The sequence below is a fragment of the Amblyomma mixtum genome, chromosome 4, assembly GCF_055824585.1.
Source record: "Amblyomma mixtum isolate Tamu chromosome 4, ASM5582458v1, whole genome shotgun sequence".
Taxonomy (NCBI): domain Eukaryota; kingdom Metazoa; phylum Arthropoda; class Arachnida; order Ixodida; family Ixodidae; genus Amblyomma; species Amblyomma mixtum.
The window spans coordinates 155,979,668-156,006,637 of NC_143015.1; the positions used below are offsets into that span (position 1 = coordinate 155,979,668).

The 26,970-nt window shown below is 46.8% G+C and overlaps 1 protein-coding gene across 1 annotated transcript in view; it reads right to left on the reverse strand.

The window, feature by feature from the left end:
- LOC149348889 (kinesin-like protein KIF19) overlaps positions 1-26,970 on the reverse strand; it is a 161,260-nt gene that overhangs the window by 128,302 nt on the left and 5,988 nt on the right. Inside the window, exon 2 of the mRNA XM_089541010.1 lies at positions 2,081-2,161. Coding sequence (XP_089397136.1) covers positions 2,081-2,161 — 81 coding nt within the window. The remainder of the gene's footprint in view (positions 1-2,080; positions 2,162-26,970) is intronic.

The window sequence follows — 26,970 nt, forward strand, 5'->3', positions numbered from 1 at the left end:
TCAGGGCATGGTTGTTCAGCAGGAGGGGCGCTCTGAACCTTAATCTTATTGAAGAAAAAGTGCTAAAGAGCAGCTGAAGACAGCGGAAAGGGCTACTTTTTCAAGGTACAGCTCGACATCGGTGCGCCCATTGTAGCTGTTCGGTTCATATACTCCGTACCATATTCATTGCACATTTGAACTTAGAAAGATTCCTCTTATGTTCCAGAGATGAGGTGCCTTGAATTACAACGTCCTTGTTCTTGAGCGACGTACTGAAACTTAGTTATTGACAGTAAAAATACTGAAGACAGTAGGTTAACAGAACTGAAAGAACCACTACAAAGCACTGTGCAGTTCTTGAATGCAGTGTCATCAGTATTAGTGCTCTGTGCACAAGGCGCCTCATTACCATTGCGCATTTGAGCTAGTGTGAGTTAGTTTTTATATTCCCGGAACAAAATTCGCGATCATATTAGAAACAATATACATTAATTGCATGAAAAAGAGCTGCCTTTAATTTACCTGCAGGATCGGATGGATAAGTATGCAAGACCTGCAAATAGAGCCTTATTTTCTTGCAATAAATATCAAGCAGAATTTTTTTTTATTGATTGCATCGAATCCTGTTATCGCGACTTTATTTTCGGAATCCCATCTTTTCTGCGTCCAGTTATCGTTTCAACATTTGTATCGCGCCACTTTCTCCGACCATAAGGAAGGCGAGATTTTTAGAGCTGCTTATGGAGCTTTCTTTCGAAAGCTTATCAAATCATAAGCTTTCAGCCAGTATCGAAAGGCTGCGCTTACTGTTACCTGAGAAGACTTTTCACTCATTGCCTGTCAATATTTTTATCCTGGCGAGAACGTCCATGGAGCTAAAAGCACTAAGTAAATGCAATGAAGAAAATAACTGAGATCACTGCGGCAATCCGCATTGGAGCAATGCGAAAGCAAATCGTCCACATACTATATCCACGTCCGTGGCTGTTGTGACGTCCATGCACTATATTGACGTCCATGGCTATTTTGACGTCTAAGTGTACTTTTTGCTTTTTTTCACGTTTAATTAACTAATTACACTTCATCAACTAAATTTTCCCACAGCAACATTTATCACACAATATATCTGTCACAACCACACTTTCACACATTTATCTTCAGACAGCGACGTAATCGTGCCGACAAAATTTGCGGACACGTTTTGCGGGCACTTTTTGCTGACGCGACATAGCCACATAATGCTTTCGCATTAATAAGACAGATCGCCCCACAACAGCTCCGTATAATAGAAATGGAATGAACCAAACGTGGCCAATGGCAATCTCCATCGCAACAAAATATCTAAAGGAATCGGGTTGCATGCGCTAAATCGCTCCTGAAGCGTTGTTGGATTCACACCCAACAATTCTAGACAAAAAAATTTTCGAACGGGAAAGTGTTTATGAACAAAATATTTTTTTCATATATTGGAAGATTTCACTACAACAACCGATATATCCGCAGATGTCCCGTCCACAGGCTTCCATTTTTTTTTTACTATTAACGTTCTTGCTATTGTCAAAAGCATTCCTCATTGGTTTTCTATGGAGGTCTTAACTTCTCCGTGCGAGCGATTGAAAGATTTGAAAGATTTGAAAGATTTTGCTACAGATAGAATGGACATTGCCTTCAATATTTGTTATAACTTTCCGATACCCAAAATTTTGCTCCAAAAAATGTTGGACATGGTCAATTCCGCATTTGTTTGTAAAGTTATGTGACAGAAAATAATGTGCGCGCAGCACCTGGCCCAACAACTCAAATCATCTCAATGCTGAGATCGCTGCTGGCAGAGAAAAACCCTCCATAGCTCTTCTTCAGACCACGAAAACTAATCTGACTTTGCGTGATTAGAAAGCTTGTGCAAGGTTGGGCACGTAAGCCAAGTAAAATTCTTTTGAAATAGCAGCTGACTGATTAATCAGGCTAGGCTGACTTTATCTTAGACCGTGGTGTCTTAGACACAATGGTGACTGCTTTGCACTGGAAAGAGTATACAGCAGGCTACTCGAAGTGATGTGTTGTGCATCAAGCTTTGTGATCCAGTCGAGCAGCTTACCCTGTCGTCGATCTTGTGGGCAATGCATGTCATTCCCTTGTCCACTTCCGACGGAAGTATGGGTCGTACCCTGAGCGCCACCTGCGAGGAAAGAAAAAAAAGAAACGCGGGAACATTGAAGTGCCGTAAACGGAGTATTTTGTTCGTTAAAGACTCATGGGTGATGATTTCAGCGACATAAATACTTGTGCGTCAGAATCGTAGGTTTCAGAACTAAAAAAAGAAAGACAGACTAGCGATACTAGGATTTCGCTTCAGTGTGCCTGCAGTAAAACCAGTGTAATGTTATATATGCATCGTGTTTCTTTATCACGTAGAGAGCGGGGTCTTGGGGGCCGTCTTCTGAGCCGTAACTTCGAATTTCCACCCCCTTGTGCCCATTTCCTCGTGTAGAAACAGAAACGTCACTGTAAGATTACTCTACGTTTTCTCTCTTATTTGAAACCTATTCGTTGCAGAGCAAAGTCTACAACAGCTGTATCTTACCGGGACTCACCTATGGAGTAGAAACGTGGAGGCTAACAAAGAGGCTTCAGCTTAAGTTAAAGACAACGCAGCGAGCTATGGAAAGAAAAATGATAGGTGTAACGTTAAGAGATCGGAAGCGGGTAGAGTGGGTGAGGGGACAAACGCGGGTTAATGACATCCTAGTCGAAATCGAGAGGAAGAAATGAGCTTTGGGCAGGGCATGTAATGCGAAGACAAGGTAACCGATGTATGTTCGTTAAGGGTAACGGAGTGGATTCCAAGAGAAGGCAAACGTAGCAGGGGGCGATAGAAAGTTAGGTGGGCGGATCAGATTAGGAAGTTTGCGGGAATACGGCGGCCGCAACTGGCGAAGGACAGGGTTAATTGGAGAGACATGGGATAGGCCTTTGCCTTGCAGTGGGCGTAGTCAGGCTGATGATGATGATGATGGAGGAGGGCAAGCGGTGGTTCGTTAAGCCATATTTGACCATGGAGTCAAGACAAACGCCCAAAAAGTACCGCGAATCAAAGACAGGTGGTTATACTTAGAAAGTATAAGCAGCACTGTCAGCAGCGTCGCAGGGCTTGAACGATCGCTGTATTGCACGCCACCAAACTATCCGTCAATCTGAATGCTTTCGTATAAACTTGGCAAGGTATAGACCAGATTTTTGAGCCTCTCCTGGGCGCGGCCATTTTGCACCGACTGGCGCGCCGCGGTGCGGGCGTTTCTTTGGGGACTGCGGGGCTGCGGCAGTTCCGCGGCCGCGCCTGCATATAGCCGCGCTTCGGGCGCTAAAAAAACATTGTCGAGCATACTTCCGCTGCGTGGCTGTGTTGCAGGAAGTATTTACGTTATCAAAGCGATAACATTGACGCGTTTTAATGACATTTAGTTTGACATTCAGGTTAATTGTGCCGGCGCTTAGAACGCGCTCGTGCTTATATCGAATTCCGTCTTGGTGCTCCACCGCAAAGAAACTTTTTATTCAATATCAAGAATTAGGTGTGCGGCTAGTATGCAGTTCCAATTCCCATGCACTCTTATTCCTTCCTGCCGGCCATAAAGCCCCCCCCCCCCCCCCCCCCCCCCCCCCCCCCCCCCACTTCCACAAACGGCTTTCTTGTCGCCGCGCCAGTTTATCAACAAATTACCGCTGTGAGCTCAACTGAGTCGCAGCGCCAACAGAAAACAAATTTTGTCATGGTTTATGCAACCTTGTGCATAAAAACGTACTTTCGCTTAATTTATAAAAGCTTGAATAGATATGAGCAGCTAATCCAGCTTTCACTAATTCTGAGGTCCGAAGTCGCGTTATTTTATTCAGGAGCTCTCGCCGCGTGTGAGAGCGTTGCGTAGGCGTTTGGCTAAGCGTGGAAAATGTAATGAAATCGCGCATATTTTCCTATGAATAATGTAGATACCGCACCGCTGCGGTGGCTCAGTGGTTACGGCTCTCTGCTCTGGCCCAAAAGACGCGGGTTCGATCCCGGCCGCGGCGGCCGAATTTCGAAGGAGGCGAAATTCTAGAGGCCCGTGTACTGTGCGATGTCAGAGCACGTTAAAGAACCCCAGGTGGTCGAAATTTCCGGAGCCCTTCACTACGGCGTCCCTCATAGCCTGAGTCGCTTTGGAACGTAAAACCTTAATAAACCAAACCAAGCTAAGGTAGATACCAACAGCAGAAAGATACTATAGATAAACCTTTACCCCCCAGATACCTCTGACATGCGTGCGGAAAAAGCAGCTGGATTCGGTAGCGGTCGTGCTTGCAATCCTGTGCATGAAATGTGTTTAATGGGAACAAGAGCAAGCTCAGCGCAAGGATGCCGAACACGTACTAGTGATCGAAAACACGCGCTCCGTCGGGACAACCTTCAGTCTGCAGCTCGCCTATCCAGTTACTATTCCACTGAGTCAAATCAATAGATCTATATTCTGATGCATAAAATTATCATATATGATATCGCACATAAAAGGCGACAACAAACGACACGACAGCGCAAAAATCTGCTTCGAAGTGCCGGTTTCCAGTCGGTACACTACCTGGTCGACTACCCTCGGATGTCACGTTAACGAGTAACTGCGCACAAGATAACCGCAGCACTGTCTGGAAGAGGGCAAATGTGAGTAGTGACGCACAGCACACACCCTCATACGTTAGCTGATGGAGCACAAAACGGCAGAAGCGAACACGGAAACATGCGTTCTATGCGCGGCGCCGGCGCGACCCGCAGTCCCTCGGGCCGCGCGCGCCGACAGATGGCGACTGGCGTAGAGAGTAGGCGCGCGTCCGCAGCCTGCGTGCGAGGGTAAAAAAATCTGGTCTATAACAATAGAACAGGCAAACGAAACCCCATGGTCCACTGCAAAGGAAGCAAAACTACAAAGCATGGTCTTGCACCTGGACTGCCGCTAAAAGATTAGCGCACAGCGCTGCAATGTCGCCTCGCCTATAGGCCCACACCCCAAATATTCCCGACCGAAGCAAATGAAATGACGTTCCAGCATTACGAATCTGTCGCAGAGTTGTTCAAACAATGCTCTACTGAGTTCTGACCTCTCTCCTTTCACCTGTGCTTCTTCACATCTTCTTAAAATCAACTTTCTTTTCCTCCGTTTTTGTTGCGAAAGCAACACTACGCGAGTCGCCGAGCCATTTCGCGGAGCTGACGAAAGGCCATACTGCGCATGCGCGAGGAGCAGTGACGTCACACGACGCACAGCTGGCGCGCCGGCGCCGACACTGCGCGGGTGACTCAGAGGTGCCGCCGCCGCGCTCGCCAGTTGGCACGCATGCGCAGTAGCAATGCATAGCTAGTGTGCCGGGGCCGCCGCCGCCGCCGCGCGCTCTCCATCGCCTCTCCCTCACTCCTCGTTGCTTTCGCAATCCTCCAGGTTTAACCAGAGCTAAACCACTGCCAATTTTATTATTTTCTTTTCGTCTGTCTTTAGGGGCGTAGCTCGCAGGAACGAAAAAATTTATTTTCTCCTTATTGCCCCCCCCCCCCCCCCACCCCTTGTTACAAGCTTCTTTAGGATGAGGAGGAGGGGACGACGTCCCCGCATATATGCGGAATTCCAGTCACGGATGAGCGGGAGGCCCTTCTGTTGGCACAAGCGATGGCCCGCATTCAAATTAGCCGACCGTAGGTTCACTTCCACATTATCTCTCCCCCCTCCCCCTAGCCCTCGGCTAGGCCTAGCAAAGGCGTCCTGATCGCACAAGGCAATCTGTGCGTCGTCGGGTCATCGTTCATTCAACCCGACCGTCGCGGTCACCTACAATATACCCAGGTTTGTTGTTTTTTTCCCTCTATCTGCGCTTACTTTATGATAAATGGGAACGAATGGGGCGAGCGCAGATTGGAGAGGGTGAAGTTTCTAGCGCAGTGGTCGCTTTTAGGTGTGAGAAGGAGACAGAGGGAGAGGTTATGTTAATCTCGCCGATGTCGCTCACCCAAATCAGCTGATTGACTAGGGCGTGTACTCATCGCGTGTTTCTCTGTGCAGTGTCGCTTGGAGTGGGCCTTACCTAATTCATTGCTTCGATTTTTTTTTCACCCTATCCGTTCGTAATATTCGTATGCCCTACTTCGCGGTCCCCAATGAACGGTGACGGCGGAGATTTCGATTTGGCACTTCGTTTCACTTCCGATGAGTGATCGATGATGCGTGCTTGGTCACCTGGCGGGATGCCTAGGTGTTACAGAGAAGCGGTTTTTGTTCGTTTTTTGTCTGTGCTTACACGTTTTTTTCCCCAGGGGGGGGGGGGGGGGGGGACTGTAGTGAAGTAGATGAACTCGGCTGGTCTGAGAGTGTATAATCCGCGTCGTTGGGGTTCTCGTCTCCCGGCCAACCAACTTCAGCGATCTTTAGTTACAAGAACACTATCTCCCCTTACAAAAATTTCTTTGGACTGTAAACTGTCTAAAAAAATTTGTCAGTAAAGTCAAATCCTATAGACAAATCCTAAGGCAATGGTTTAATGGGGTTTAACGTCCCAAAGCGACTCAGGCTATGAGGGACGCCGTAGTGGAGGGCTCCGGAAATTTCGACCACCTGGGGTTCTTTAACGTGCCCTGACATCGCGCACTACACGGGTCTCTCGAATTTCGCCTCCATCGAAATTCGACCGCCAAGGCCGGGATCGAACCCGCGACTTTTGGGTTAGCAGCCGAGTGCCATAACCTTTGAGACACCATGGCGGCTCATTCATTTGTTAGGCGATCCTGATTGTCTGGCGGGCAGAAACGTCATCAGTGATGTCACAAGGCCCCATCTATCCCAGAAGCATTGCAAAAAGCGTGCCTGAAGTCACGTGTCATTTCTAAGCATACTTACCCCCCCCCCCCCCCCCCCTCCTGCCTAAGCACAATTTAGCATGCCGTGGCGCTCAGGCTAGCTAGGAACCGGGCTCCATTTAATAGCGTGTCTGAATCTCCGGGTAGAGGAAGGACTGAAGCTTTGAAGTCGGGAGAACTAAAACAAACAGGCAGGTTTGATGGCATTTCTACCAAAACTTAATTGCCTACTGAAAGGTTTGAAGAGCAAAGGGACAGGAATTAAAAGTGGATCACGACGATCGACTGAATGAGCCCTTTCTACAGGGTCCAGAGCTATACTTGCTCACCATGTCCTTTAATCCCCTGAGGTCCAGAACATCTGTCAGGCCGTGGCCAATCAAACACAGGGCACATCCCTCCCGGAACGTGTGCCAATTGATCACAATCGCAAAGCATTGCAGCAGAAGAAAAGAAGTCTTGCACAACCGTGTTCCAGCAGGCGGAGTCGCGCTTTGCTTGAGTCAGACCGTGGGAACGGGAAAGCAGGCAAAGCAATCCCGCATCTAACTTCTGCAGAGCAGCAACGGGGGTGCAGACGCCTTTCTCTCCTTGAAAACACATATGGTTCAGGCAAGCCACAGTTGTCAACTGAAACCAACGACCAGCCGGTTCCTAACGAATACGGCTAATAGCTTGATGGCCCCGTCCCGTTGTTCTCCCGAACGGTCCCCTTTTTTTTCCGTCGCCGTCCTTAGGTGTCCTTCTCAGGGAAGTTCATCCTCGCCCAGCGAAGCGTCTGGGAAGATCCTGCAGCCTCTTTCTCAGCGTGGCGCCGTTCTTTCTCATGTCCAACATTGTAAGAAAAATGTTTTGAAAATTGTAAAATTGTAAGATACTGTTATAGAAAAAAATTGCGAGGACACTTGGGCAACTAAAGTGTTGAGAGGCGAAAGCCGAGGACACTATGCCCTGACGACTTCCGGTGGATGTGACGTCACACCATTCCCGCGGCTATATCGATACCCAAATTATGCATCTTTCGGGGATCTTGAGTGTTAATTACGCTCATTTTTACACATTTTTCCATCTAATTTGACACAAATCAGAGGTTTTTCCGACCAAACTGTGATAATTTGCACTATGCCGTGATGACTTCTGGTGGACGTGACGTCACACCGTTCCCGTTGCTATATCGACATCCGCGCTATTTCGATGCAATTTCGACATTTTTGCCTATAGTTTATGAACTAATCAATCTACAGTCATCAAATTTGGCTTCTAGGTTCATTTCTTCCTCCTCTATCTGAAACAACCATTCGTTTTCTTCTATCTTTTTTAAGTTCCCGAGTTAACGAGCTGCCAAAGGTGTGACACCCTCTGCTAACGGACGACAGTACGAGCCATTAAAGGCTTTCTCCTTAATATCCTTACAGCCGTCATGGCTGTGAGTCCGACGCGAAGAAACAGCCAGCGGTCCCAACACGCGCAGCGATGACAGCGCCACCACTGCGGCTCGACGCCTAAACGTTCGAGTTTCCATGATGTCACCCTTGGGCGGTCACCGATTAACGAGTGCGCGTACCTAATGAGCTGATTTCACCACACGAGTGGAGCAACCGTCTCTGGGCAGGTTTGGCAAGACTTTCCAGTAATCTGTGCATGCCGGGTCAACCTCTCTCCCGCTCTCCTTCTCGCCTACCCACTACCTAGACCACTAACCTTTTTCTTACTTTCTCATAACACACTTGCATTTTTTTCATCTTGACGACGCAAAAAAAGAGAAAAAGAAGTCGATTAGTCTGCACCCACTCAATGTTAACAGGGGAAAAACCTCATTGCGGTAACGGGCTCAGCGGTAATCAACATCTGCACCACTTTCTCTCTTTATTTTGTTTCGAGCGCAACAAAGACCACGCTCCTCATAATACAGTCGGTTTTCTTCGCTCTTTCTCTTTCACTTCCCTTCTCCCCGCGCGATTTCTCCTCTTCTTTTCATTCGGGCGAACAAAGAAGTACACGCTCCGCATAAGACCGGTGCCGGTGGTTTTGCTTGTCTTTGCTTTGTCTGTTCGTACAGTTTTCTTTTTTATTCTTGTATCAGAATCTAGTCTCGCGCGCGCAGTGTGGTTACACCCAGCACTACTACCAGCTCGAGCGATGAAGTTCGGCAAAACAAGCATCCAGACAAAAGAACCCGTGTATATAGCTAGCGGAACCCCGTTGACGTCGACGTCTCGCTGCATATTAAATCGATCACGATAGCCGGTGTTTCGTCACTGCCTGCCTGGCTGTCTCGGTGCTCGTATAAGCTGATTGGTTCGGGCGGGGCCCGCGAAGCTTGTTTTTGCTGCTTATTTGCTGTTTCGTCTCTTTTTATTTTTATTTCTCGTATCCTAACGTTCTTGGGTCGGGGTGTCATTTATTGTACACTTTCCAGTAGGTAAAGTGAGTGGCACTTCTTTGGTAATCCACTCTTGTTGCATCAAGAAGATGGTAAAACCGGGCACTTTGGCAGCCACGCAGGAGTGTGAGCACCCCTTTAAATGCCTGCCTGCATTCGCAAAGGTAAAACCAGGGCAAAAAATTGGCGGGGGCTTAGCTTTGGTTAAGCCTGGTAGGTTGCGAAAGCAAAAGCGCAGCGCCTCCAACTGAAGGAACGCATTGCGCCGCGTCTGCAGGTCACGCGTGGCTACCGGCCGCCGCTGCGCGACGACTCAAAGCGTCTTCGGTAATTTTTTTATACTTTGTTTTTGATGTTGTTGCGACTGAGAGAAAGAAAACATAATCTACAGCTGGTATGACGTCACAGCGACAGTAGCGCCACAGGTGCGCAGCGCGGCAAACACACACCGTAACTGCAGCCGGGCTCTCTGAAGGAGCGAGTTGGTCGCCCATAATCTACAGCTGGTATGACGTCGCAGCGCCAGAGGTGCGCGGCGCGGCGTAACTGCAGCCGGGCTGTCTGAAGGAGCGAGTTGGTCGCCCATATTCACTCCGCTAAAGGTCAAACGTAACTGCGGCAGGGTCACGCGAAGGCTTGAAAGTGCGAGTAGTATTGCTTTCGCAATAAAAGCGAGCCGGCAATGGGAATAATCCCGCTGACTGCGGGGCACCTAAACCATCCCGAAGGGTGAGTACGGAGTGCAAAGGGACAGTAGAAAGGGAAAGGACGCGTGTTCAAACGATCGCTGTCGTGAAAAACAAAAACAAAAAAACTTTGATAATAATTTCGGGCATAATCTTTTTAGTCAAAGGTTTCAAGAACTTTTGCGCTATTAGTGTCCAAAACAGGGCATATTAGTCTTCATCGCATATTGCTTCGGCCGAGAGCATTATCGCTTATTTACTGCCGCACCGCAAGCAGAATAAAGTAAGGTTCGCCCTAAGTACTTAGGCTGCGTCGTCGTTGAGGAAACCGCGCAAAATTTGGTCACTTATCCTAATGAGGGATGGCACCGTCACAACTGATTGATTGGTTGGTTAGTTGATTGATTAGCTGGCTTATTGATTGATTGATTGATTGATTGATTGATTGACCGACTAACCGACGGACTGACCGATTTACTGACTGATTGACTGACTGTCTGACCGACTAACTGACTGATGATTGACTGAGTGAGTGAGTGAGACGGTCGCTAGGGCGTCAGTCAATAAATAAATGAATTATTGACGTTGTCAATTAATCAACAGACGAATCAGCTAATAATCTAAAGATCCAATTAATCAGCGAAGCTAAGGTAAGCAATAGGTGTCGTTTTTTTCTCTCTTTCGGCTGAACAGTCAATCCATATCCATAGTGAGAGCCTCGCGATTAGCGGCCCAGCTGGCTCAGCCCCGTCCTAGACTAAACGGCAGGTCATTGCCCGTGAAACGTCGCCACACTCACGCCTTTACCTAAGGACAGTCGTACGCGTACGAAAAAGCTCCCTTCTTAGGACAGTCGTACGCGAACGAAAAAGCTCCCTTCTCGACGTCTCCATATCAGGCCCTTGGCGGTCACGAAAGGCAGCCCGCCCAGGGAGCTCGCCGGCTGTTTCCTAACTCCGTCACTGCTTTGAACAGACGTCGACAAACCGTCTACCCACTGCTGACGGCATGAGCATTCACCATTTAACGACAAGCGATCCGCAGCCATACACCAATAATGCAAACGCAACAGCAGTCAGCATTGCAACAGTAAACAGACGCTTCGCTATGTTTGCAAAACATGGGTCTACGAGTTGGCATCGGACGTCAGCGCCTCATAATGGACTGCGATTCGCGTGTTCCCATTGGCTGAAATGGCGGGTAACGTCTGGTAGCCCGTTGGCTGCTACGTAGTAAGGACCCGCAGTGCTTCTTTTCTTTTTCTAGGAATTAGAAGACTCCTTGTGAGCTTCTTGGTGTCATCATCTTGGAGGTTGTGGCCAAGTACTACACCAGGGTGGCCAAATCCTTCTCTGATGAGGAAGTGCGTTGTCGGTTCTGGTCACCGAGATCAGGCCGCACCCCAGGTCAGGGTATGCAATCCCGCTGACACGCGAAATTTTTTTCATCTGACGGAGATCTTAGGAGGAACCGGCATTCGAACACCAGCCCTCTTGCACATGAGGTGAATGTTCTACCTGTACGCATCGCTTATGCGATGAGGGCTGGGCGATATTTTTTATTCTTTTTATTTTGCCCACTCCATTACACCATAGCTGTAAGCGCAGTCCCGTTGAAGGACGCTGGGGAGATTGTGCTAGAAAAACTAGTCACAATGTATACGCAATGCATTATGACCTCTGGCGTACAGTAGGCTTGGAGGAACGCTAACATCATCTTAATTCATAAGAAACCGGCCGTCAAGGACTTGAATAGTCCGATCAGCTCAACCTCTGTTGCCTACAAGATATTTACACAGGTAATCGCTAATAGAGTCCGGACAACTTTAGACTTGGACCAGAATTTCGTAAAGGCTACTCAACAATAGACAATATCGACACTATCAATCAGGTAACGGAAAAATGCCCAGACTATAACCAGCCCCAATATATAGCCTTTATAGATTACGAGAAGGCATTTGACTCAGTCGAAACCGCAGCAGTCATGCAGACATTGCGTAATCAGGGTGTGGATGAGCCTTAGGTAAAAATACTGGAAGGTATCTATCACGGCTGCATAGATAGTCCTCCACAAAGTCAGCAATGATATTCCGATAAGGAAGGGCATAAGGCAGGGAGACACTATCTCGCCAATGCTATTCACTGCCCGTTTACAGGAGTTATTCAGAGGCCTGAATTGGGAAAAGTTGGAGATAAGAATTAATGGATAATAATTTAGTAATTTGCGATTCGCCGATGACATTGGCTTGCTAAGTCACCCAGGACATGTACTGAAAAGCATGATCAATGACTTTAACAGGCAGAGCAGAACGGGGGTCTAAAAATTAACACGCAGAAAACCGAAGCAATGTTCAACTGTATCGGTAGGCAACAGCGGTTTACAATTGGTAGCGAGGCGCTGGAAGTGCTAAAGGAATACGTGTACTTAGGGCAGGTAGTGACCGCCGATCCGGATCACGAGAGAGAAATGACTAGAAGAATAAGAATGGGGTGGAGTGCATTTGGCAGGCTCTCTGAGATCATGAATGGAAGTTTACCAATATCCCTCAAGAGAGAAGTATACAACAGCTGTATATTACTGGTATTCACCCATGGGGCACAAACGTGGAGGCTAACGAAGAGGGTTCTGCTTAAACTCAGGACGACAGAGCGAGCTATGGAAAGGAAAATGGTAGGTGTAACGTTAAAGACAGGAAGAGGGCAGAGTGGGTCAGGTATCAAACATAGGTTAATGATATTCTAGTCGAAATTAAGAAGGAATGGGCTTGAGCAGTTCATGTAATGCGAAGGCAAGATAACCACTGGTCCTTGAGGGCAACGGAGTGGATTCCAAGAGAAGGCGAGCGTAGCAGGGGGGCGGCAGACAGTTAGGTGGGCGAATGAGGTTAAGAAATTTTCGGGGATACGGTGGTCGCAACTGGCACAGGACAGGGTTGGTTGTAGAGACAAGGGAGAGACCTTTGCCTTGCAGTGGGCGGGCGTAGTCAGGGTAATGATGTGAGCTTCTCCAGCTTCCTTCTAATTCCAATAAGATTAGCCAAAATAACAGGTGCTGTAGAATGACACTAGGGTCGCTTCCGTCCTGACCTCACAGGCTGTCCTGGAACACCTGCGGGAAAACAACTGCTCGAATTGCTTTTCCACTATCACCGCTTGGAAAATGGACGATGAGCGCCCCTGGAGGCAGAACAGCCTCGTGTAGACTAGCGTCCCTTAACGTTGGTAAAGATTCCACAACCGTCGTCTCAACTTTCGCTGGCATCGCATGCATCAAAGGGCTCCTTACTCGTAGAATCTGACTCGCTCAGTGGCCAGTCTTAACGGAAGCTGAAGCCCGGCTTTTCCTGCGCGAATGGCGGTGAACAAAACAGTCGCAACGGAATGGAAGTGGAAGATTTTTATATTCCTATATATCCTGTTGCTCCTGCTGTTAATACAACTTCAATTATTACTGCTACTTCCGCTACTCTTGCTCCAACTTAATTATTCCTGCTGGCACTACTACTACTGTGCGGTTGCGATAATTAGAACTCGATTAATTCGAACTACCGGTTTATACGAACTGTTGCTTTGGCGCCGTCAGCATTATATGCGTGGAGAAAGTTTACAGTCGTGCACTGTTAAATAAGACCGGCATTAATATGGACAACTCGAATTATGCATGATTTTCTTGGGGAGAAGACTTGTTTAGTGTATTTACGCCTCGTTTAAAAGGAACCTCGTTTACCGGACAATAAACAAGGCAAAAATGCACAAAGCACACTGGGACCCACGTATGGGAACAAAACCTCCACTGCTGAAAATAGGTCTTTTCTTTCCTGTATTCTGAGTGCAGGACACCGGAGGAAGGCAATGAGAAAGTGCAAATGGGGCAGTTGTGGTTTTTTGTGGTTTCAAGCTGTACAGCATGAAGGTGCCCGCCCCGTCGACGCACCTTAACCCTTTGCTGTATTGCAAGAATGACTCTATAAGGAAATTCGCGCTGCAGGTTATGCGACACTGAAAGCAGTATTCAGCAGCTGACAGCTAAGTACAAATATGTACTAGCGGTTCGCGCGATGGGATCAGTCCTGATAGGAGATCACTCCATGAGACGCAGTCATATGTCTCATGGACTATTAGGTTCTTCAAGCTGCACCACACTATATTAAATGTAATCAATACCACGATAATACACCTAAAGCTTTCGAGCTATTGTTTAATTTCGATTTCACTGACCCCACTACACACAAAAGTAGTCCAAGCCACTGAAATTTTTTTAATTATTTTTTTCACGCTTCGTTATTACGGACGACCCGCTCTATAACTATAAAAGGCCCATTTTAACGGGGCACGACTGCAAATTAATTTTAACTCCGCATAATGAATTTAATTTGGACCCCTTAAAACTCTTAGAATCGAGATGGTTTATGGTTTATTGGGGTTTGACGTCCCATAGCGACCCAGGCTACGAGGGACGCCGTAGTGAAAGGCTCCGGAAATTTCGACCTCCTGGGCTTCTCTTTAACGTGCACTGACATCGCACTGTGCACTGGCCTCTAGAATTTCGCCTTCATCGAAATCCCACCGCCGCGGCTGGGACCGAACCCGCGTCTTTCGGGCCAGCAGCCGAGCGGCGTAACCACTGAGCCACCGCGGCGGCTCTTGGAATCGAGAGTTGACTGCACGTATATTCCTGCAGAACTTTTTGCTGGGCTAGTTGGTCCATTTAACATGAGTGAAAACAGCGCGAAAGAAGAAGCCCGAAGGCGAAACGAAGAAGGGACAGGAAAGAGCGCTGACTGACAAGTGAATTTATTGAGCGAAACTCGCGCAATATATAGGAAGGCAGTGGCAAAGATAGTCAGATGCAGTCAACGTCACATGGTGCAAAGAGCCATAAAAGCGATAAAAACAAAACAGGGTGACAAAGCTAACAGTGAACTGAATCTCAAAAGGGATGGTAACAAAATGAAAAGTACAGTCGATGACTATAAACAGTTAATGTCACTTGGTGTAAGAAGCCATAAAAGCGATAAAAACATAACAGGGTGAAAAGGCTAAAGGTCAACAGAATCTCAAAAGGGATGGTAAAAAAAAATACACATGATGATATAAACAGTTAATGACACAAGGTGTAAAGAGCCACAAAAACCGATAAAACATCCATAGCAGGTACCAAGGGTAAAACCGATAAAAACTGACCAAATGGAATTGTGGAAAGAATAAAAACTGGCTGAATGCGACAACGTATGGCTAAAAAAATGCACAGACCTTAACAATAAAACGATGAAACAGTGACACTCAACGATTGAAACACGCGTAGTCAACAAAAATTATCAAATTAGCAATTCTTTCGCGCTGTTTTCACTCATGTTACGTATATTCCTATTTGTCGATACAAAACGAAAAAAACAAAACAACGCCACCGCCAGAGACTCAACCCATGACGCATGTCCGTGCAGCTTTTAGTTCGTAGCCTGCATAAACACGGGATCGGGAACAAAGGCCCGCGTCACCAGAGCCGACCTCTGCTCGATACGAGCCGGCTTCCTCGCGAGGCCATTACAAAGGACGCTTTCTCGTTCGAGCTGTACCACACAGCATCGACCGGCAGTGTGCGTGCCAGCGAGCGCTTAGGACGTGCACGCGGACTTCCATAAGCATAGCGGCCGCCGCTCTTGAAACCCAAAACGCTGGGGTCCCTCGGTGTTCGTTGGCAAAGGCTGGCGCTACCAGGTCAAGTTTGCCGGCGGTTTCTCGCTCGTACTGGGAGCGCTCCTTAGGAGCCCGTCGCCGTCAACACGCCTGGCGTGGGCGGACGTGGCCGCGAAGCCTTTTAGGCATATTGCTTTCCCAGCATAACGCTCATGCCGCGATACTTAGCAGGGAACCTTCGAGTGTGCTCATAACGCCGCCAGTACTGTCCCCGCCTTGTGCTCTGGTTTTGAGAGACACTTATATGGATCGCCGTGAAGGTCGACGGGTTCAGTGGAGTCCGATGTTTGTGCTTTGCTTGTTCAGTAAATAAACCTTTTTGCTTGCGTCTAACGGAAATATATCGAACGTTCGTTTTTATTGCGAAAGCAATACTGCTCAAGGTTTCCGCTCTTGGCCGTCGTCCCGGAGAATCCACCATTGACCTTTAACGTGACCTATGTGTGACGTCATGCCAGCTGTTGAAAAGCGCCCCCCCCCCCCCCCCCCCTCCCCTCCAACTCGTCGCAGTCGTCCCAGCGAATCCTCCACCATATGTCGGATGATGTGTATAAGGTGAAGCTGCAACGATGTGCTGCAGCTCCAGGCAGTCTTGCTTTCGCAATCCACTAGGCTTAACCAAGCTAAGCCTCTGCCAATTTTTCTCTTTCTTCGTAGCCAGCGGCTTCACTTGCGAATGATCGAAGGTTCTTGCTGTTTCATATTTTACCTTTTTGAGAAAGATGACGAGGGGCTTTACGGCAGTGTTTTGGAATGTCGCTTCGCGACATGAACGTTTGTATCGACAGAAGTACCAGGAATGTTCTGCAAGGGTTGCTGAATCATAGTCGCCGCACTAGCTGCAGTACATATTATGTGAAGGTAAAAAGAAAAACTGAAGTCGACCCTCGGTGACAAGATTCCTGTGCCGCAAAAATTCCCTCACTGCGCAGCACCCGCTACCGACACCAATGTCCACCACCCGCTGTGGACATGCCCAGGAACTTCGCTGGTGCGCGCTCATGTTCTTCAAGAGGCAGGCCTGTATTTAAACAATGACTCCAATTTGCACTTGTGGCTAACGGAAAACATTTACGCCCGAAGCTTATGCGACTTTTTACACACAACCGGGCTTCACGCTTTTTTGTAACGTATTATGCTGCTCGTTACTAGCAATACGTTTTATGCCACGCGGCACACTTAGCGCCGCAAATAACTAACTAACTAACTAACTAACTAACTAACTAACTAACTAACTAACTAACTAACTAACTAACTAACTAACTAACTAACTAACTAACTAACTAACTAACTAACTAAATAAATAAATAAATAAATAAATGAATAAATAAAATAAAATAAATAAATAAATAAATAAATAAGTCGACTCCGTCACATCAGGTTATGTATCCTTCTGACCAATGAGGATACAACATTGCAGCGCGTCACCGGCTGGACGGTGAGAATGAGACGCTCGTGGTCACGTGACCTGGGTATCTTTCTAGAGTACGTCCAGGCGAGAAACGGGGGGAGGGGGGAGATATAGCAATCTGAAGCCGAGACGGTGTTTGCTGGAGGCTGTTATAAGGAAAGTTATGTAACTAGCCGCCGTGGTTGCTCAGTGGTTATGGCGCTCGGCCTCTGACCTGAAAGACGCGGGTTCGATCACGGCCGCGGCGGTCGAATTTCGATGGAGGCGAAGTTCTAAAGGCCCGTGTGCTGTGCGGTATCAGTGCACGCTAAAGAACCCCAGGTGGTCGAAATTTCCGGAGCCCTTCACTACGGCGTCCCTCATAGCTTGAGTCGCTTTGGGGCGTTAAACCTCAATAAACAAAACCAAAAGTTATGTAACTAGAAAGTTTTGATACCGCACTGATTCTTGACGTTACAGAGAACCTAGATTCAATGTGGTCATTGGGAAATATATAGGGAAGCTTTAGGTGTGGCTTAACTGTGCCCCAGTGGTTGAATGCCACATTCGCATTGTTTTTTCTCAACGCCCTAAGGAGGTCCATCAGAGGCTTCATCGAACGCCGAATGGATGAACGGATTATATTGCCATCCACTTTGAATCTGGATGGTGGCTAGCGCCTTCTTGTCTAGTAAATTTGGGTGTTTCTGTTATTTATTAATGTGTCAGCACCAGAAGATTGTGTGCAAGCGGAAATGACGACAGCAGTCAGTCAGTATAGCAAGCGGCAGGTCGAAATCTGCCCACCGGGCTACGCTCGAGTTTAGAGTACTACCTAGGATGTAAAACACTTTAGTATGCCATCTCGGATATAGCGACCTTTCGTGCGTTAATCTCTGATATAATGAACCTTAGTATGCCACCTCGGATATAATGAACTTTCGTGTGTGGACCTTGGATATGCAGAACCTAAGATGTCACCGTGGATAAACGAACTTTCCTGCGCTACTTCGGATATAACAAAATTAAGTATGCTACCTTGGATATAAGGAACTTTCATGTCGGGACCTCGAATGTCACGAACTTAACGAGCGGACTTTGGTTATAACGAAGCTAAGGGTACCATTTCGGATGTAACGAACTTACTATGTCAACCTTGGATATAAAGAACGTTCGGATTCTAACGCATTCAAACGATCCATCGTGCATTGCCGAAGAATTTTTTTGCAATTTTCTTAAACTTAACTCTATGTAGCTATATAGTTCTGTTTAATTGATTCGTTAGTTCGTCGGAGCAGGAGTTTTCTTTTGGTGGGGACTGGACACACCCAATTATCTTTGAAATATCGGCACCATGCATCTGTAGTGGGTTTCGCAACTTTGACACACGCTTTAAGCTTCGCGCTGCGTGTAGTCGAAGACGAGTACCAGGAAGAACTACGAATACTCCCCTTGGCTAAAAGGTCCATTGTATGACAAAGAACGCGAACCTCTCTCCTAGCAACTAGTAGTCAATAACTTCTGTATCTCTTTAAGAGGTGAAAGTTGCTCAATGAGCTACAACACGCATTTGACTGTCGCAATTCTGCACCATTCGTGCAGACAACGCGGCAAAGCAGAGTCAGGAAACAGGAAAATATAGGTGCAAATGAAAGACTTGCATGAAACAACAATAATAAAATTGAAAATGCCGTGACAGTGTGGCCAGGAAAGTGTACATGCGAACAAAAGAGGAACATTTCGTTCTGTTTTTTTTTTTTCGGAAATAAAAGGTAAAACGAAAAGACCAACGCGTTTCCAAAAACAGGCTTAGCACTCCCCTTTCGAAAGCCCCGCGTCGAAAAGCAGGCGACCCGATTACGTGACGGCAGACGACGACCGACGAGCAGACGACACCGCAGCCACCAACCAGTGTTGCCAGGCGTCCACTCCTTTTTCTTTCTAGTTTTCGCCTTGAATCCTTCCATGGGAAGCTATTAATTTTTTCCCCCCAATTTTCCTCGCTCACGTGCCTACCTAGCTCGCCGCCAGTGGCGTCAAAAGAGGTGGTTTCTTTCATTTTTTTTCTTGTGTTGTAATTCCTCTATCCGTTCGTCGTCTGCTTGCCGAAAATGTAGAGTGGTGTTTCTTTTTTTCTTTCTGGCGGACAACCTCCCCCATCCCTCTCGACTGCGCTTCAAATGCGTTACGTGAGACACGGTAACGCCACCACGCTCGGGTGCTCTGGCATTCTGGACCTCGCTCTGTGCTGTCCGTGGGCATGACGAAGTCATTTGTGCTTTCTTCGTTTTATTCTGATTCTAAACCCTAATTTGCCAGGAATTTTTTAGTCAAGCGGTATCCATCAACGATTGCGTTACCCTGTTCATAATAAGCTAGTTAGTCGTCAGCGCTCTTTCATTTCAAGAGTTGTGAAATTCAACTTCGACATGCGAGTAATCAGTCTGGCCACTTTCAGATGGATGCGCCATCTAGGAGCGGTAAATAAAAACTGTCGCCTTTCGTGGTCATTAACTTCAGAAGAGCTGAAATATAATGCTCGTTCTAGCTCTTCTTGGAGAGCTATATCTATGCGTTTTTGTTATAGCGCCTGTTTCAATGGTTTCGCCTCTTTCACTGGAGTAACTAGCCCACAGTTTATATTACTGCCGACAGGTGTCACGACAGTCAGCTGAGCCTGGAGTTTTGGTCCATCAGATTGCCGCATTTCAATGCTTGGGTGCTATCGGGCGTTTCTCGACCGATATGAATAATTAGTTCTGATTAGACTCAGTAGCTGTAGCGTTTGAATACCAATTACGAGTTCGGTGACGTTGGCAGACGCCATCTCGCGGCCGCATTCCTATGCGAGCGAAATGCCCCTCAAAAAGAAGCTCGCACACTGAGATTAGAGCGCACAGTATAAAGGAGCCCTGGGTGTTATAAACTAACCCGAAGTCGCGTATTACAGTGAGTCTTGCAACCCGCAGAGTTGGCTTGAAACGTAAAAAATACACCCATTAACCATTATCAGCGTTAAGCGATCGCTGTTAAGCCCAAGTCATTTTGCCGATATCACACGGATTTTTTTCTCGGTGAAGTAAATAGCCGGAAGTGTTTTTAATCTAATTTTCTCTCTTGTACGGTTTCTCCTGAAGTTCTGCTACTGGCTCTTAAGACAACGTAATAGCATCTGAGAAAGACTGAGAACCTACTCTTCAAATGTATAAAGGAGTAAGTCTGCATGGGATTAAAAACGGAGTAGGCTATCCTTAGCTCACTCCTTTCCAGAGAAGGGAATACACTAAAGGAAAGCCATTTCTACTCTTTTATGTTTAGAATGTAGGGTTCTTCTGTGTAAGGCATCATGTGGGTGGCTTCCTGATGCGGCCAAATTTTGTGGGATTCATTAAAGAGCTTTCTTTCCATCAAGTTGACCAAATACAGTTTTCCTTTTTCCTCTACAGTCCCCGCATGTGCAAATTTTCTTTCCACAAAATGACAAACAAATAATTTCAATTCCATATTCGTGCGACTAGTACACATATACCACCATCGCGGTTGCTAGTGATATTAATACTGAACACAACAACATTGTTAATTAAAAAACTAGCGCATAAAACTAGGACAAAGACAGAGAAGGAGACAGGACGAGCGCTAATCTCTGTCTCCTTCTCTGTCTTTGTCCTAGTTTCATGCGCTAGTCTTTTAATTAACTATGACACACCAACTAGCCCAGCTTTCTGCCTTGATCACAACAACATACCACGAAAAAGAATGAAAACCACAACAACAACAATGAATATTTGCTTAGGGACCTCATAAACAGCCAGAGGTCTGAAGGTCTTTGTAGGGCAACACAGAAATCAATAGCAAGAAAAAAATAAATAACGGCTAATATCAATGCTTCAACAAAATAATCAAGAACCAAGAAAACGTACGCCAAAAAGAAGCGAAAAAAATTTCACAACTGCAGATGAAATTTTGATGGGCCAAATCTAAAGGGGGTCTTCAGGGCCTCGCAGTATGCCAGGAACAACAATAAAAACAGACAAGACAAGATGAGGAATTCATGCTCGATTATTAGTACCGGCGTCATAAAAACGTCATAGACCGCAAACATAGCAACTCACAATCGGAAAAATTGCACGAACGCAGCTGAACAAAAAGCAGAAGAAATTATGAGAAAAATGACGACTAAAATCGATAGGCGCTTTGTGGAAGCATTTATGAAACGCACCCATTTCGCACTGTGTCCAATCTATGTTACAATAAGAAACGGCTGGAAAACACGAACAATGCATCACGACTGTGGGATGATTTTAAGGCAAAGGGGCGCAGTTTGAAAGAAGTCAAGAAGGGGACGGAATTCACGCGAAACGGGGTCGCTTTATTTCGCAGCAGCCGCTTAATAATTCAGTTCCAGCACCTTCGCACCGTAAAACACAGAAAATGACATTCTAGAAAACGAGCGAGGGGTGCGGACACGATTCGTCGAAAGCATTTATCGACGCTGCTATCGGAAAACCCAGTAGCGAAAGGGTAAAGGGAACAGACGGGCTTGTTTAATGGGCTGCTTTGCGGGAATAACCATCTCTGGCACAATCCGGCTCGGACTGTCAGCGATTACGAAATAAAAAAAAGCAACGAATCAGACCACTCGAGCGATTGTCCGTAGTTTGGCAACATTAACATGTATTGGCAACGCCCTGCCATAAGCAACACGCAGAGGAAACACTTTTTTCACGGCACCCTTCCCACGAAAAAATTGCGAGGACACTTAGGCAACTAAAGTGTTGAAAGGCGAAAGCAGAAGACACTATGCCGTGACGACTTCCGGTTGATGTGACGTAACACCGTTCCCGTGGCTATATCTATTCCCAAATTATACATCTTTCGGGGATCTTAAGTGTTAATTACGCTTAATTACACATTTTCCCCTCTAATTTGACACAAATCCGACGTTTTTCCGACCATTCTGTGACAATTTTCACTATGCGGTGACGACTTCCGGTGGATGTGACGTCAGACCGTTTTCGTGGCTATATCGACGTCTGCGCTATTTGGACACAATTTCGACATGTTTGCCTATAATTAATTAACTAATTTACCTAAAGTAATCAAACTTGGCTTATAGGCTCATTTTTCCCTCCTCTATCCGAAGCAACCATTGGTTCTCTTCTATCTTTTTTTAGTTCCCGAGTTAAACGCGTGTGACACGCTTTATTAACGGACGACAGTTTGAGCCATTAGTGGCTTTCGCCTTAATAACTGGTCAATTATAGGTAAATCTGAACTCGGAGCGCAGCCATTTTAACGCAGGGCGTGCCTACATGAATATTCGAAACCAACATTCATTCTCAGCTCTTCAGGCACGAATGTTTCACTCTGTTTTCGGAAACCTTGTCTAGTAGGTTGATGACGTTGCCATAGTAACGGCATTATGACCCGTCTTTTGAAGCACCGAGTTCACCCTGATTTGCAGTACACTGAGATGTAGTCCTTAGTCTCATTCCCTTCGACAATTTCAAAGCGAAGCCAGAAGTCATGTCGGCTTTCGTAAGTGACTCATAGGTCGCAAGCGACGCGCGCGACATCATGAATCCAGCGGCGATCATCAACAATGCGCTGCCAGGAGCAGCATATATGAGGCGGGCCAATATATCGCGTATACGGCGCACCTGAAAAGAAGGTGCATGAATTTACAAACTCCTTCTCTAAGTAAGTGCAAACTCGAGCTAAAAAAAGCGTACAAGGTCTGTTCAATATACTCTCGAGTTGTTTAGTGTATATATCTTCCATTCAGATGAAACGCTTTCCTAGAAGTGTGACACAGAAGCTGCATACTGCACACGTTGCAGAGGGAACGGCGCTATGAATAGTTGGCGCCGATAAGTCGAATGCGGTACGCGGAAAGAACGGATATTGAGCGACGTTGGGCTAACAATGCGACGGATAACAATCTGCGGCACCTGAACAAATATTTCTTCACATTAAACACAGTGAGCACAGAAATCTCCCTAGTGAAATGAGAAAGAAGTAAAAAATTGTGTCCTGTTGGAAATGAAATATTAAGGCTTGTGTGAGTTCCTGACGGGTACCCGTTCCGCTCATTTCATGCTTTGTATGTCACGCGCAGACATGTAGTTTTTAGTTTACCAACCAGGCTGTAGGTGTTTTGGTTTGGTTTATTGGGGTTTAACGTCCCAAAGCGACTCTGGCTATGAGGGACGCCGTAGTGAAGGGATCCGGGAATTTCGACCTCCTGGGGTTCTTTAACGTGCACTGACACCGCACAGTACACGGGCCTCCAGAATTTCGCCTTCATCGAAATTCGGCCGCCGCGGCCGGGACCGAACCCGCGTCTTTCGGGTCAGCAGCCGAGCGCTGTAACCACTGAGCCACCACGGCGGGTAAGTGTTTTAATGAAAATTTTTGTTATTGGTGCTGGTTACAAGTGTTTCTGTCCGTGGCCAGTATCTGCTTCATGACGCAAGACTATTTATTCAGCAGTGTATGCAGTGGACGTTAAGGACCCCTAGGTGGTTGAAATTAATCCGGACCTCTCCACTACGGAATCCTTCATATCCCATGTGTCGCTTTGGGACGTTAAGCCTTATATACCATACCATACCATACCATACCATACCATACCATACCATACCATACCATACCATACCATACCATACCATACCATACCATATACCATACCATAAACTATACCAAAGGGCAGAGCAGGTCAGGGAACAAACGCGGATTAATGACATCCTAGCCGAAACAGGGGGCTTAGACAGTGCATGTAGTGCGAATGAAAAATAACCGCTGTAACAAGGAGATTTGAGCTAGTTGGTTTATGTTCGAAACTTTTACCAGCGCTGCAACAGGGGACAGGGAACAAGAAGAGACGGAAGGACAATTGTTAGTAGCGCTTGTCTTTCCGTCTCTTCTTGTTCCCTGTCCCCAGTTGCAGCGCTGGCTAAAGTTTTGAAGAATAATCGATGATCGTTAAGACTAACAGAGTGGATGCCAATAGAAGGGAAGCGTTGCAGGGGTCGGCAGAAAGTTAGGTGGGCGGATGAGATTGAGAAGTTTGCGGGGATACGGTGGCCGCAACTCGCGGAGGACAGGGTTAATTGGAGACATGGGGGAGGAATTTGCCCTCTGATGCTGCTGCTGCTGCTGCTGCTGATGATCATTCCATGCCATATCATACCATACCGCACCATACCATGCCGCGCCAGCATTATATGCAATGCTGTTAACTCGGCTAAATTTTGTTTAGACACTTCTCGGATTCTTCCTTGTGCATTTCAAGACATTTCAGTTTGAACTTATCAAAGAAACGACATTCCGAGTGAGGCAGTAAACTGCCTGAATCAGTTAAGCAGCGCATCTGCATAAGTATAATAAGCGCTGACAATACAGGCCATAAGAGGAAGTTTAGAGGGGAATTACGATTTGGCGGAACACTTTTGGCTATCACTCCCAGATTACTAACAGCAATTACTCTCAGCAGCTTACAGAAACCCCGAAGAGGAATGTAAATAAGCGATGTATCTTTGCGCTACTCGAGTCTGAGGCTGAAATCTGAAGGCTAGCACTAAGGCTAGAAATCAAACAACAGTGCTGCGGACTATGGAAATATTATGTTGTTGGATGATGATGGTTAACTTTTATAGAGCAAGGGCAGCTTGAGCAAATAAGCGCTATCATACATATAGTCTTCATCATACAAGGTTGAGTCGGAGACCCATTCTCGAAGCTATCGGCCCGTATAAACCGAGCACCGCTGTTGTTGTTGCCCTCCTTCCGGCATGGCACATACCCACGATGAAGGATTTACCAGCGTTTGGTGATGAATGCCGAAGGAAATGATTGTAGTAATTTAAACTTATGGGGGGGGGGGGGGGGGGGATTACGCGTAATGAACAAGATTTACAGCAGAAAAGAAAAAGAACTAACGAAACAAGACAGAAATCACAAAATTATCCGGAAGAATGAAAGCAAAAACAAATAAAAGCATGACAGAATTTCGAAACAGTGTTGAGCACTATTACTCAGGGAGTCTGCAATGCTTGCTGCTTGTATAAGTGAAATGTATTTATGGATGAATGTATAAGTAAAATGGCAGGTTGTGTACATCGTTGTCCCGTCTTTATGTGGCTTCACTGCATTCGAAAAGACCTTTCCACTTCGCCCTATCATTGAACCTTACCTTCCTGGGCTTTTTCCCACTTAGATATACCGCCACATCGTCATTATAAGGCAGACAAACAGCAGAGTAGATTAGACCGAAAACACGAGTTGGGGACGTTTCAGCTAAAAACGAAGAGAAAAAATTCACACGGGCGTGACCTATAACACGCATACCTACCAATCGGTGATCTATCAGAGTGCCAGGGTGAATACCAGCAACAACAAAAAAAAAAGCAAACGCATTCGGAGGCGGTCGGAAGCCATATAGAGGGAGAGGGTTAGGTTAGGTTAACGGTGTTTAATGACCCAAAGTGACTCAGGCTATGAGGTACGCCGTAGTGAAGGGCTCTGGAAATTTCGACCACCTGGGGTTCTTTAACATGCACTGACATCGCACAGTACACGGGCCTCCAGAATTTCGCCTTCATCGAAATTCAGCCGCCGCGGCCGGGATCGAACCCGCGTCTTTCGGGACAGCAGCCGAGCACCATAGCCACTGAGCCACCGCAGCGGCCGAATAAAGAGGGTAGTCGCTGCTTCTTAGCTGGCACTCAATGAAAACAAATGCGTTTTGTCTTCTTACCAAGCATGCTCAGTTCGATCGAGTCAGTGGCTCCCCTGGTAAACAATTACAAGCCAGCTCTATTCCTTCGGAGAGCAATTTGCTTCGCTTCGGGTGAGGGCCCAGGCCCTCGTTTCAGATCGCGTCACCTGGGACTCGTTCGACGATTTCAATCTCCATCTATGGCATTCGCAACGAGCAGAACACATGCAAAAAAAAAAAATGAAATGGAGCGGTCTCTGAGTCGATGAAACTCTCGTGCGCTGCTGCCCCTCGTAGAATTCTCGTCAATCATGTATATGCTCCGTCCTTCTGCTTCTTTGTCAAGAAATAACAAAAAAAAGAACAAAAGGCGGACCCGGGCCGAGACCTTGAGGCATCGCTCTCTGGCCAACGCACGAAGAAGGAATGACGGGAAGGTGAGGGGGTACTCTGGGTCGCAACCACCGCTGGTCCGATACGCAGTTCTTATTGATTAGCCTTCACCTGAGTAGGAGGCGGCCGCAGGAAGGAGCTGTTATTTTTTTTCTTGCCCCTTTCTTCCTGGCTTCTCGTCTGCAAAGGGGGACCCGAAAACGGGGAAAACAGAGAACGCGATTCAATCGAAGCTGGGTCGAAGATAAGCCTATTTTTGGTTTGCGTTTCCTTTAACTTCTTGCTTTCTCGTTCTCGGCATGTTAAATTTCTTCCCCCGCATTGTTTTGTTCGCGGAGTGTTGAAATTCTAGCTCCGCGTACAGTTTTTTGTCCTTTGTTAAAGCATACCGACAATAGATTGCAAGACTTTCAAAAAGTCCTCAGATTTTCAGGCTCGGGGATGTACACTGGCGTCTATGCTAAGCCAGTAGCCGTCCATAATAAGGCTCCTCTCGCTCTCTTCCTTCTTTCACTCCCTCCTTCATCCCTTCCCTGTTGGCGTGGTTGAGGTGTCCAACGAGAGCGAGACAGTCACTGCCCCTCTCGTTCCCTTATCTCAACTCCATCCGCTGAGGTTATCTAACCTCTAAACAAGAATACGCATATATGATAATAAAAAGGAAGTAAGTTGTCCTCCAGCGCACAAAAGAGAGTGTTCTAGAGCAGAGCTTACTTCCATTTTACCCCCTTCTGTTTAGAGTGCTCCACACAGCTCGAGGATAGGGTTTAATTTAAAATCACATACGCGTTAGAATGACGCTAGCAGGTGCACCACGCTGGTTTCGATGTAAATTGCGACTGCATCAACA